The sequence below is a fragment of the Rhamphochromis longiceps genome, linkage group LG11 (genome assembly GCF_057381845.1).
Source record: "Rhamphochromis longiceps isolate RC_006_pf linkage group LG11, R_longiceps_female_GT1.1, whole genome shotgun sequence".
Classification (NCBI taxonomy): domain Eukaryota; kingdom Metazoa; phylum Chordata; class Actinopteri; order Cichliformes; family Cichlidae; genus Rhamphochromis; species Rhamphochromis longiceps.
This window is the reverse complement of record NC_140567.1, coordinates 33,630,116-33,643,776: the sequence shown is the minus strand read 5'-3', so window position 1 is coordinate 33,643,776 and position 13,661 is coordinate 33,630,116. Positions and strand designations below refer to the sequence as shown.

The window sequence follows — 13,661 nt, the reverse complement described above, 5'->3', positions numbered from 1 at the left end:
TTAGCTGTTCTGCAAAACTGAGTTGAAAAAAAAGTTAGTTAGTTAAGATGTTGTGTTTGTCCAACTGGATACATTTTACTAGTTTTCTGACTTTATGTGTAAAAACAACACAATAAAACACCAATATGACAGGAGTAGTGGGCCAAACCTTGAATACATGTATGACACATTCTTATGCACTGACCCCCTCACAGGTCTGATGCGCCGTCAGCTCACTCCCCCCCCTCACCCCCAGCTGCCCTCAAATAATTACCAATGTAAAAATCTGGCACCCAAATTAATACAGGACATGTGTAATGTCCTCTCATAGCTCAAAGTTTAGTCCAATTATGAGTGGGCTTCAGCGGTTTGATGTGCCTTTCACTACAGTGGAGAGTAATGGCTTTGACAGGAGTGCCAGGGTCATTAGGGCGACTGACTGCATTATGGTAGCGGAGTGCGCTCAGTGATTAGTTCTGTCTCTCACCCCTGGCCCTGATTGAGATCATTACACTTCACGTCACTTCCACATCCTCCCAAAGGGATGGCGTCATTAATTCTCAACCCAACTGGGCCATGGCAGAAGGTTAGGCTGGAAAAATTCAAGAAAAAGAAAGAAGAAGAAATACCTGTGCTGTGGGACAAGAATGAGATCAGAGAAAGTATTGTTCTTTTGTTCTTCGGTTACTATAACGCATTATTGGTGACTGACCAGTATCAGAGCAGTCAGTCAAGTTTAAACACCTCTGGCCTTTATTACAAGGGGACATAAGAAAGAAAGACAGGAAATGCACAAAGAGATGATGGCCAAAATCTGTCTGGTATGTGCCATAACCACTCTGCTTTTAGGATCCTCCAAATGGATCCTAAAATGAATACAAATTTAAAAGGACTCATGGAAATGACTTTCAAGCATATGTTGCCAGTGACAGTCATCGTCCGAGTTGGCTGCTATTGCTGATCTTTTGATTTCAACAGTGTCATTACAGAAACAATCTACTCTTCATCTGCATAATCTCTGAAGTAATTATTAGCTTGACTTGTCGCATAATCTTTAATGTAATTCTCTCATTCAACGGAAAGCAAAAAATTTGATGCAAACAAAATATTGTATCACACTCAAATCCATAGAGACCTCAAAGTCTTCTTAATCCCCCACAAACAACTTCATTTGTCATCATCGCGCCCACTAATCCCACCAACAGAGCAAAGACAATAGGGGTTATAATGAGTTTATGAACCAAAGATGTCAGGCCAAAGACGTTTTCTCTCAATGTTTGCTTCAACAAGAAGCAATCATTAAAGCATTAAAACTTCACGTTTTTTTTAGAGTACTGCATGTTTGGTTGACTGCACATACTAACATTAAAATCCACCACATTTTGAGCAAAATTATGCATCTTTATGTTTCAGTCACACAAGCGTAAAAACAGGATGGCAGCCTCCTTGCAACTAGGAAAAATCAATGGTAACCTGGTGACTACACTGAAGATTTCACTTAAGTTAAATGTTCAGTGAAAAAGAATGAAACCCAACTCTACGACTGCTCAAAGCTGCATGTTGTACCTTTAAAACAATCACAGTCTTGCCAGTGCAGAAGTATCAAAAATTTCTTGAATGACCACTTTTAGGTACCAAAAAGAGAGTTAACATCAGTTTCGAAGTTCGAAGCAAGAAATAAAAATGTCTGCCTGGCAGTTTGGGAAAAAAGAAGAAAAAAAGCTTTTTATCTTAACTCTTTGGGGGTGAATTTTTGTGCAGTATAACTCACTTTTTAAAATGCATTAAGAGTTAATGTTATGCATTGTTAGGTAACAAGTCAGTGTTGACACACCTGGCTACATGAATTCTGCTACTAAATTGTGTTACTGATACATTAGCAGCTACTTATGTCTGCATGATGCATGCATATAGGGTATTGATACACTTTGCTAATAAAGATAGCAAGTGTTAACTTTAGTTGACTTAGTACTCTACCCTCGCATTCAAACATAGTCACTTCTGACTTTGAAGAAAAAAGATCATGGTGCACAGTTGCAGCTACTATGAGAGGACACAAAACAAAAGATGGCTTCACAGTAGTAACAACAATCTTTTGTACATTCTGTGTTTTTTAAAAAGGCCCATTTGCATTTGGCTGAATGTTGTTTTTACCATCAACAATCTCCATTACAATCAAGTAGACAAAAATGTACCATTTTAACATAATGATGAAAAATACTAATATATAAATGATATTATATAATTTGATAGCAATACATTTATTTTCTTGTTTGTGATCGCCTTTTTCAGAAGTCGATCTTTGAATGTTCACTTACTTGTTGTTTCTGAAAATGCTACACCAATAAATCTGACTTGAAAGTTCTCCAAATGAAGCAGCAGATGAAGTAACTTGTGTGTCTGACATTTATGCTAGGCTATTAATGCATTTGAACATTTGGATGAATGCTCTGGGATGTATTTCAAACTGTTACCACTTCCCCCTGAACACATCACCATATGTTCATCACTGTAGACAGATTACAGCTATTGTTCTCCTTTATCACAATGTTAACAAGACCCGTCCTCTAATATCCTCAAACATCGTCATTAAGAGCCCAGGGCTGGAGGTGTTATTCAACTAACATTTCTAGGGCCATGCATCACTTATGTCCCTGCCATGGTCTCTACAAATCTGACAAACCCGAGCGACTCCCTCCTCTACCACCTGTAAATGTCAATTACCATATTTCCCCCTGACATTTATCAGTAATGGCTAACACGAGCTACGTGAAATCAGTGTCATTATGGTGCTGATGGACAGGGGAGGTGCTAATGGATGCGTAACTTCATGCAAATACACAACAGGCCCTGTTTATCGATCAGAGACGGTAGAGGTTTGAGCACATCTCAATAAAGGTCTAACCACAATGTGATCACAACAAATAAATTGACTGATTAGGCTGTTACTGCATGTACTCCACTCGCTGTTCTACCTTCTGTATTCAACCTTCCAAAACAGTCAGAAAGAAGAATTATTGAGAGAGGAATTTTAATTTTAAGCACAGGAGTCCACATGTTAGCAGCTATTTCTATTTTTTTTTCTAGGTTAAATTGTCTACTGGTATCATTCTTTGTCTGAGACTCTTTCTTACAAAGACTGAACCTTCCTTTGGTGTGTAAGGCGTAAAAAGGTGCCATATTCACATTCTCTCAGCAGTGCACAAGTGATAAATTGTCTCCACTTACAGAGAGCCTTTACAGTATTTCAGCACAGCACTTTCAATGCTTCCCATTCACCTGTTTACACATGCTCACACAGCAATGGCCCTGGCCTCCCAGCAGAAACAGCTTGAGGTTCAGTATCTTGCTAAAGGTGAGGATCAAACTATCAACCCTGTGATTAGTGGACAGCACGCGAGCCCCACAAGGAAATTTATATTGCAACTGGTTCATCGTTGAGAGTCTTTATTGTGGTTGTTTTTATTGTTTATTATTATGTCTTGCATTGTGATATAAGTGTGTTAAAGCCTTTACACCCAACCTGGGAATGCAGCATCTATATAAGTTAAAATTGTAATCGTATTATTAGTAGTATTTATATTTCAACACATCACTTTACACATTGAGCCTAAGGTTGAATTTTTGGTTTTCATTGTAGTTTTTTTTCCAGCTAAAGCTAAAGTACTTTTTAAACCCATAAAATCTTTAATTTTATCTTAATTTGCACATTGCCTTTTTCTTTTACACATCGTTCTTTGTTTTTATAGTCTTAGCAAGTTTACTTATTCATAGATTTTTTTTTTGTTTCAATCAAAAACAGTCAAAATATTTACATTGCTGATTTTGATTATTAAAAATGTGTGAAGAAATAACACCAAAATCCCTGAGAATATGCAGATGCTAAACAGTTTACTGCTTTTTCTTTTGTTTGTTTCAACACGAGCGTCACATCTGACACCTAGAACGTGAGACTTACCCCAATCCCCTTCACAAGCAGGTGTTTTTGTAGTGAGAGGCATCATGCAATTGCTAAGCAACATGCAATTAGCTGCCATTTGTGTGTGTGCAGAAACAATTATACATAAAATCAAATACAAAGACTATTTACATCTAAATGTATTTAATGTGGACATCATGTTTTTTTCTTCAGCACTAAACACTATTAAATACTGTTCAAAGTGAGAAGATCTGACAAAGGGTATTACATCAAAATCATATAACATAAAATACCAACAAAAGGTATCTTTGCACCTTATTGTCTCAGTGTTCAACTTACCACTCCAATGGAAAAGTAGTTGTTTATAATGCTGTAAGGCACTGGGTCCCCTCGCTCTTCCTTGTCTGTGGGTGTGACATCAATCTTCCAGCGATCCAGCATCACCTCTGTACTGTTCTCAATGTCCCGCAGGATCTTAAGGAGGCTTTCGCCCTCATAGCCTCAGGAAGAATAAGATGAGACAAGTGAGATGTTAAAATGGGTCTAGAATATCTCGTGCCACATGACTGACACTTTGCAAACACAGGTGCATGGGCAAATACACGAAAATACAAGTGAGTTTCCAAATAAGTTTTTATACATGTATATGGACAATTTACTTCCAGTATTACTCAATTTTGTTACTTATACTTAATGATTTTGTTATTATAAAATCCTTGGGTTATATTGTGTTGGACATTTTTGTTTGGTCTTTATTTGGTATTTTGACCTATGGTGAAAAAATTACGTCAGTTCACAAGTGCCAAAAACGGCATTTCCTTTTGAGGCTGGATCCAAAGTAAGTTAAAAATAGCCTCACTTACAGCAGAAAAAAAATGTCTACAGCCTAGTTGGGAAAAAAACCCCAGTTCTGGTCTCAAAGTTTAATTTCTATATTCATTTCAAATGTGAACTCCCCATATATCCCCATACCGCAGACCACGGCCTCTCTGTGTGAGGATCTAAACGTATTCTACGCTAGATTCGACACAGCGAACACCATGAGACCGGACAGTGTGCGCACCGCGGATGACGTCAGTGCGCACACTGTGTCTGAGGAGGATGTGCGGAAGTGCTTCAGGAAGGTGAACGCACGCAAAGCTACTGGTCCGGACGGGATTCCCGGCCGCGTCCTCAGGTCATGCGCGGCTCAGCTGGCTGGAGTGTTCACGCACATCTTCAACCTTTCCCTCTCTCTGTCTGTAGTCCCAGCCTGCTTCAAAATGGCCACCATCGTCCCTGTACCCAAATCCTCCACCATCTCCTCATTGAACGACTGGCGACCTGTAGCCCTGACCCCCATCGTAAGCAAATGCTTCGAGAAGCTGGTCAGGGACTTCATCTGCTCTGCACTACCCGACTCACTGGACCCTCTACAGTTTGCATACCGCCACAACAGGTCCACTGATGATGCCATAGCCCTGACACTACACACTGCCCTGTCACACCTGGAGAAGAGAGACACGTATGTGAGGATGCTGTTTGTAGATTACTGTCGCGCTGACCTAGTAGGTGTGGCTGTTATTCCTCTCTTCCTCCTCCTGCCCACTACCTGTTCGGTGCTGCTGCTTGTGCATGGCCGCTGATTAGACCTTGGGTGCAATCAACAACTAAGCACGGCCTGGTGTGCGCCGCCCTGCCAGGTGAGCCACATTAGAGCAATCAAGGGTGGGCGTGCCTAGTAGACCTTAAAATGCATGCAGCAGTCATTTGACCCGTGAGCAACATACTGAGAGGACGGCAAACAAAGCACTTTTCCACTGTGAGGAAGACTTTGAACAAGACGGGCTATCGGTAAGCTTTTGAGCTCACATATATTTGGAACTATGGAAGTTCAGTTGTGCAAATGTTTTACGCTTAGGGAAATAGTTGCTGCATTTAAGTTAAGAATGTTTAAGTTTGAATAAATTGTTTGTGCAGTTAGTGTTCCCACATATTTATGTTACTTAATATTAAAAATAGTTACCCCCAAATCCTTGGGTGGATCGTAAAACTAGTGAATAAATGTTTGGTTTTGATTTAAAGAAAATAATTCTTTGTAAAGAAAATCCTTAGTTAAAGTCTCTATTAAAATGTTTGTGTAAAATGTTTGAACTCTAAAATGTATACTTTAAAATACAATTGTTTATAAAAAAAGTGTTAAATGCAAAGAAGACACATTTTGTATATTTAAGAACCACAGTTAAATTAACACAGTTAACCACATGGTAAATGGCTTTACTGAAGTGTATTTTGTTATTTCATCTGTCTTCTGTGTAATGCATGTAATTCATCTGAATGGTTACTGGTTAATGACATGTTCTTTATTTTTGTGTTGAAAGGTTTTTTACCTGCTGCTGCTACTTACCTATCTACCTGGTCAAAATAAAGTTGAGTGAAATTCAAAGTCTGGTCTTTTTCAAGTGTGGGCACCTCACAGTCAGAGAACACTTGACAGTAAAAAACCGGCCTGGCCAGTAGAGAAACCGGCCTTGACCAGTGAAGACTCCACAAAAGCTCACCACAAAGACGGAGAAGACTCCACCTGGGGGCCTGGAGGAAATCGCACACAGTTTGCCTGTCCAATCAACAACCGAGAAAACAGAATGGCTGAGTCCAAGTCACTCGAAGAGCTGAAAATAGAGCGAACCACTGCAAAGAGACTGTTTTCCAGACTCACCAACCATATAATAAGGACCCACATGGATATGTCTGTAGAGGAGCTGCAGGATTCCTTCAAGAGACTCACAGTAGAGGGCTCCAAAGTGATTGACGTGAATGAGGAGCTTGAGGCCGCCTACATCACGCAGTGTGAAGCAGAGGGCACACCGGAGCTGATGGGCCAACAGAGAGCAGACGTCGAGAAAACGGAGAAAGAATGTGAGCAGAAGTTGAAGGAGGTGAAGCACCTGATCAGAGAGACACTGTGGACATCATATGGTGAAAGAGAACTGACCCTTGCTCTAAAATCAGCAGAAATGGCGTGTGAGAACGTCACATCCACTCAGCCTGATACACCCCTGGAGGCATATGATTTTATGCTCCACCATCTAGAAGAACTGGTGAAGAAAGCTAAGCAGGCACACCAGACATGGAACCGCTGGGCTCCACCTGCTGAGAGGCGAGATTGTGATCGTCGACTAATGGAGCTCGAAACCTGCCTTCCAAAGCTGGTGTCAGGGAAGGCCGCCGTTATCAAAGCAGAGAGAATTAAAAGAGATGCCGACCAAGCAGTTGTCACAGTCTGCAATGCAGCCCCGGTCGCAGCCATAAAATTGAAAGCCACAGCTTTACCAAAGTTCACCGGCAGCCAGTGTGAGTTCTACAGATGGCGGAAGGAATGGGAGGCTCTGCAAAAGCAAGGTGAACCAACCGGGTCCGTGGAAGTAAAGAAATTCCAACTTCTTGATAGCCTCGATGATAAAGTGCCCAAAGATCTGCGCCTGTCCACATACACCTCGGCCGATGAGATCTTCAGAGTCCTCGAGAACCGCTGTGGAAATCAAGCTACCATCGCCATTGAAATCATTGAGGAGCTTCAAGCTATCCCTCCTGTTCGTAGCAACCAGCCTAGAAGAATTATAGAGCTTATCCACGCAGTTGAAAAGGCCCTCTATGATTTGAGTGAGCTGGATGAAGCAAATGCCATAAAGAACCTCTTAGTAATAAAGTCTATTGAAAGCAAGCTGCCTGAGTCCCTAAAGAAAGACTGGCTTACACACGCTGCTGATCCAAAGAATGCTGTGACTCATCAGAACCGGTTTGACAAGCTGCTCGCATACCTCCAATCCCAAGAGTCCATCTACGAGCAGTTAGACCAGCTGAGAGACATCGACCCTGCCAAGGAGAGAATAAAGTTCCCAGTGAAGTACGCCCGTACCAAGTCAGTTAAATCCAGTACTGATCCAGCAGGCTGCATCATCTGTGGGGACCCAAAGCACAAGAGAAAGCTCTACATCTGCAGACGGTTTAGAACCAACACAAAGTTACAGGAGAAAGAGGATGCAGTGCAGCAACTTAGAGCCTGCAAGAGATGCCTCGAGATCCACGATGAACCCTGCAGAAAGACTACTTACCTGTGTGGAAAACCAGAGTGCAAAGACCAGCATCATTACCTTCTTTGTCCCTTGCCACGACCCTTATCACAAAGGCCCAAGTCTGGTCCGGCGAGAGCTGAGGGGAGGAGGTATACAGAGGTTCAAGAAGAGTTCATCTCTAAACTATCGCCAGAGCTAGCGCAGCAGTGTCGGAAAGCTTTCTGCAACGTCTCATCACGAGCCTTCAACTCCATGGCAGCAGAGAGAGGTCTACTGGAGGAGACTGGTCTAAAAGAGTACCCTGTGATCCTGATGCTCCTTGACGTCATCGCCAATGATGGGCAGAGAATTGGGACACTAATTGATCTAGCATCTGACACAAACTACATAACCCATAAAGCTGCAAGTAAGCTCAACCTTCGCAGTGAAGACGTCATGCTTGTCATCCAGGGTATCGGAGGTATGAAGGTGTCTGTGGCAACCAAGCGCTACCTTCTCAAGATCCGTGTCAACACCTCAAAAGGAACTTTAAAGCCTCACCAGTTAGTCTGCTATGGTCTTGACAAGATTGCTGAAGTGGAAAGACATGTTCCACCTCAGAAGCTACAAAAGATCTTCCCTGACATCCCTCTCCAAGACCTCATCAGACCCAGAGAGATCCAGCTTCTAATCAGCCATAAAGAAGGCCAGCTGGTGCCCCAAAAGATCCGTTCCATCGGTGACCTGGTTCTCTGGGATGGTCCACTTGGCAAGACAATTGGGGGCGCACATCCAGACCTCTTTGAGGAAGTCACTTTGATGGCCCACACCTCCAAAACTCACTTCGCAAGATCAATGAGAGCTGCTGCACTCAAGTACCAAGAGTTCACTAAAGACCTAGCTTCCTGTCAGCACCCTGATCACCCTGAGACTCTATCCACCACAGCTACCAGCAGCAGAGACTTTCTGAAGTGGTGGAGGTGGAAAAGCATCGGAGCCGCTTGCCAGCCGAGATGTGGAGGGTGTCGTTGTGGGAGCTGCCAGCCAGGGGGTAAAGAAATGACGCTTGCAGACGAGAGGGAGATGGAGATCGTGAGGAATGGCCTGACTTACTCAACTGGAGATGACCACAACAGTGAACCGCATTGGCATGCCAAATACCCATGGGTAGAAGATCCAGCAACCTTGCCAAATAACAGGAAAGCAGTAGAAGCAACATTCATCAGAACCGAGATGAAGCTATCTAAAGAACCTGAATGGAAGAAGGCCTATGCTGCACAAGTTCATGAGATGGTAAACCGCAAAGCTGCAGTGAAGCTGTCCAAAGAAGTCCTGCAGAGTTGGACTGGGCCAGTATGGTATATAAGCCACCTCATCGCGCCAAATCCACACTCTGTCTCTACCCCAGTGAGGTTGGTGTGGAACAGCAGCCAGAAGTACAGAGGCCTCAGCCTGAATGACATCCTCATCAAAGGTCCTGATGTCCTGAATCCGATAAGAGCTGTCCTGCTGAGGTTCCGAGCTGGTGTCTACGCCGCCCTTGGTGACATCCGCAAGATGTACAACTCCGTCTGGCTGGAAGATCGAGAAGTCCACTTGCACAGATTCTTGTGGCGTGACACAGAAGATGCAGACATAGAAGACTATGCCATAACAAGAGTCAACATTGGAGACAAATCTGCTGGTTGCATAGCCCAAGTCGCCATGAGAGAAACCGCAAACCTACCTTCATTCAGTCACTTCACAGAAGAGAAACATGTGCTGGAAGAAGATGCTTATGTCGATGACATCCTGACATCACACAATGACCTCGACCATCTGAGACGCCTAACAGCCAACATTGAGCACATCCTGAGAGCTGGAGGATTCTACATGAAGCCTTGGGTCTACTCCAGTCAAAGTGGGAGGGAGGAGTCGAAGAAAGAGTTGCCTCGATCAGAGCCAAAGACTATGATCCTGCCGAACCAGCTGACGGAAGATGACAACAAAGCCCTTGGCCTTGGCTACACCATCAATGATGACAAGCTTCATGTCATGGTTGCAGTGAACTTCTCAAAGAAAAGGAGGAAAATGCGCCTTGGTCAAGACGTGCTCAGAGAAGAAGTCAGAGCGCAAACACCTGATCCACTCACCAGGCGAGAACTGCTAAGCCAAGTCTCCGGCCTATACGACCCACTCGGTCTAGTGACTCCCGTCAAACAAAAGGGTGCCATCCTGGTAAGGAGAGCTTTCCAAGAAGCAAAAGTAAAGCACTGCCTCGAAGACACATGGGACGCAGCCTTGTCTGAAGGTCTCCGAGAAGACGCTATAAAGCTTCTGGAAGAGTATGCTGACCTGAAAAAACTGCATTTCACTAGAGCCCTGACTCCACCAGATCCCTGTGCAGAGCCCAGTGCCATCACGTTCTCTGACGGCAGTGAACATGCATATGGTGCAGTGATGTACCTTCGCTGGAGCTGCAGCCATAGTGTCATTGTGAGACTAGTAGAGTCCAAAGCCAAACTGACGCCTCTCAACCACAAAGGCGATCCTGTTAAAGCAGAGATGTGTGGCGCAGTCTTTGCTGCCCGTCTGAAGACCTACTTCCAGAGACACTGCAGAATCCAGGTCAAAAAATGGTACCACCTCGTCGACAGCCAGACCGTCTTGGGTGCAATCCAGCGTGAGAGCTACGGTTTCCAGACCTTCTTTGCAAACCGCGTTGGTGAAATCCAGAGTAGCACTGATGTCCAAGATTGGTGGTGGATTCCTGGGTCAGCAAACATTGCAGACATCCTCACCAGAGGGGCCAGTCCGAATGCCCTAACCGAGGACTACGAGTGGCAGTCGGGTCCAAAGTTTCTCCAACTTCCTGAAGATGAGTGGCGGAAGAAATCCGCCGGAGAAGTCGCTGCCCAAGCTCGGGAAACGGTCACAAAGCTACAGAAAAAGACTTTTGTTGCGGTCCTTACCAGAATCCACGTCAAGGCGGCTCAGGACTTAGTACACGTAGAGTCAAGAAGACCACTGGCAGGAGTAGCAACCCAACAGCTAATTGATGAAAGGCGATTCATGCAACCTGAGAAGGCTGATTGGGACCGTGGCGTGGGGCTGGAGGGTTGCCAAAAAGTTCATGAGATCAAAGACCAGAGACCAAGAAAAGTGGGAGGTAGTACCATCTTTGGGTGTCCTCACAGTCAGCGAGAGACGAGATGCTTTTCGAGACCTTTGCCTAGCAGCACAAGAGGGCGTCAACTTCCCAAGCACCACAACAGACAGACTAGTCGTTTACAAAGACCAAACAAGTGGACTTCTAGTTTGTGGTGGCAGAATCCAGACCTTCAAAGAGGACCGCAGAGCCGTTCCCCTTCTACCATTCCAAGCCTGGTTATCCACCCTCCTTGCCAGAGAAGCACACGGCAAGGGACATGACGGAGTGGCAGGAACCTTACTGCGGATGAGAATGAAGGCTTGGGTTGTCAGAGGAAGAATTATTGCCCAAAAGGTCGTTGACCAGTGCATCATCTGCAAGAAGGCAAAGGCAAGAACCTGTAAGCAAGTAATGGGAGACTTACCCGAAGAGAGGTCAAATCCTGCTGCACCATTCAAATTCACATCTGTCGACCTGTTTGGACCCTATCATGTGAGGGATGATGTCAAGAGAAGAGTGACCATGAAAGTTTGGGGAGTTGTGTTCTGCTGCATGGCAAGCAGAGCCATTCATGTCGAACTAGCGAGCACACTATCAACAGGGAGCTTCCTGCTTGCCTACCAGAGGTTCACTTCTGTCCGAGGCCATCCCCGAAAAATCTGGTCAGATCCTGGCACAAACTTTGTCGGCGCCAAACCTGTCTTGGAAGAAATGTATGCTTACCTGAAACAACAAAACAAGGAGTCGCTTGAAGAATACTCTGCCAAAAATGAGACCATCTGGGCATGGAAGATTCTTCCCGCTGACTCACCTCACCGAAATGGGGCCGCCGAAGCTGCTGTCAGAGTTACCAAGAGAGCCCTCCATACTCTCGGCAATACAGAGGCTCTTACCTTTAGTGAGTTTCTGACAGCACTCCAGCTAGCCGCCAACCTTGCAAATGAGAGACCCATTGATGCCAGAATTCAGAGCCGGGAAGATCGCATTGACTACATCACACCGAACAATCTGTTGCTTGGTCGAGCCACACAAAGCGGGGACTTCAAAACTGTCGACTTCACAAATTATCCTTTCAAAAGGCTGAAGGAAATACAAACCACAGTCAACAACTTCTGGAGGTCCTGGAGCCAACTCGCTGGACCAAACCTGTTCATCCGCAGTAAATGGCATACTTCAGAGAGAAACATTGCTGTTGGAGACATAGTTTGGCTCTGCGACCAAAATGCCCTTAGAGGGAAGTTCAGACTCGCAAAAGTCATCAGCGTGAATCCTGATTCCAAAGGGATCGTTCGAGATGTGCATGTGAGGGTCACTCCAAGTTCCAGCATTGCGATCAAGAGTCCAAAATCTGCTACCTCAAGTCCTGAGCTGGGCACCATCTTACATCGGGACATCCGGCGTCTTGTGGTCCTTTTACCGGTGGAAGATCAAGCAAGGGACCAGCCCACCTGAGTGCGATCTTTCCAGACAGTGCTGAGCAAAGATCGAGTGGGAGGTGTCGCGCTGACCTAGTAGGTGTGGCTGTTATTCCTCTCTTCCTCCTCCTGCCCACTACCTGTTCGGTGCTGCTGCTTGTGCATGGCTGCTGATTAGACCTTGGGTGCAATCAACAACTAAGCACGGCCTGGTGTGCGCCGCCCTGCCAGGTGAGCCACATTAGAGCAATCAAGGGTGGGCGTGCCTAGTAGACCTTAAAATGCATGCAGCAGTCATTTGACCCGTGAGCAACATACTGAGAGGACGGCAAACAAAGCACTTTTCCACTGTGAGGAAGACTTTGAACAAGACGGGCTATCAGTAAGCTTTTGAGCTCACATTCGCTGCACATATATTTGGAACTATGGAAGTTCAGTTGTGCAAATGTTTTACGCTTAGGGAAATAGTTGCTGCATTTAAGTTAAGAATGTTTAAGTTTGAATAAATTGTTTGTGCAGTTAGTGTTCCCACATATTTATGTTACTTAATATTAAAAATAGTTACCCCCAAATCCTTGGGTGGATCGTAAAACTAGTGAATAAATGTTTGGTTTTGATTTAAAGAAAATAATTCTTTGTAAAGAAAATCCTTAGTTAAAGTCTCTATTAAAATGTTTGTGTAAAATGTTTGAACTCTAAAATGTATACTTTAAAATACAATTGTTTATAAAAAAAGTGTTAAATGCAAAGAAGACACATTTTGTATATTTAAGAACCACAGTTAAATTAACACAGTTAACCACATGGTAAATGGCTTTACTGAAGTGTATTTTGTTATTTCATCTGTCTTCTGTGTAATGCATGTAATTCATCTGAATGGTTACTGGTTAATGACATGTTCTTTATTTTTGTGTTGAAAGGTTTTTTACCTGCTGCTGCTACTTACCTATCTACCTGGTCAAAATAAAGTTGAGTGAAATTCAAAGTCTGGTCTTTTTCAAGTGTGGGCACCTCACAGTCAGAGAACACTTGACAATTACAGCTCAGCATTCAATACCATCGTTCCCTCGAAGCTGGACAGGAAACTGCAGGATCTAGGACTGAGCAGCTCCCTCTGCAGCTGGATCCTTAGCTTCCTGTCTGACAGACGCCAGGTGGTCAGACTGGGCAGCATCACCTCATCC

General features: G+C 44.2%; 1 protein-coding gene across 1 annotated transcript in view; it reads right to left on the bottom strand.

The window, feature by feature from the left end:
• The window catches only part of dgkb (diacylglycerol kinase, beta), an 88,477-nt gene that overhangs the window by 33,315 nt on the left and 41,501 nt on the right, over positions 1-13,661 (bottom strand). The window contains exon 19 of the mRNA XM_085423754.1: positions 4,238-4,398. Coding sequence (XP_085279880.1) covers positions 4,238-4,398 — 161 coding nt within the window. The remainder of the gene's footprint in view (positions 1-4,237; positions 4,399-13,661) is intronic.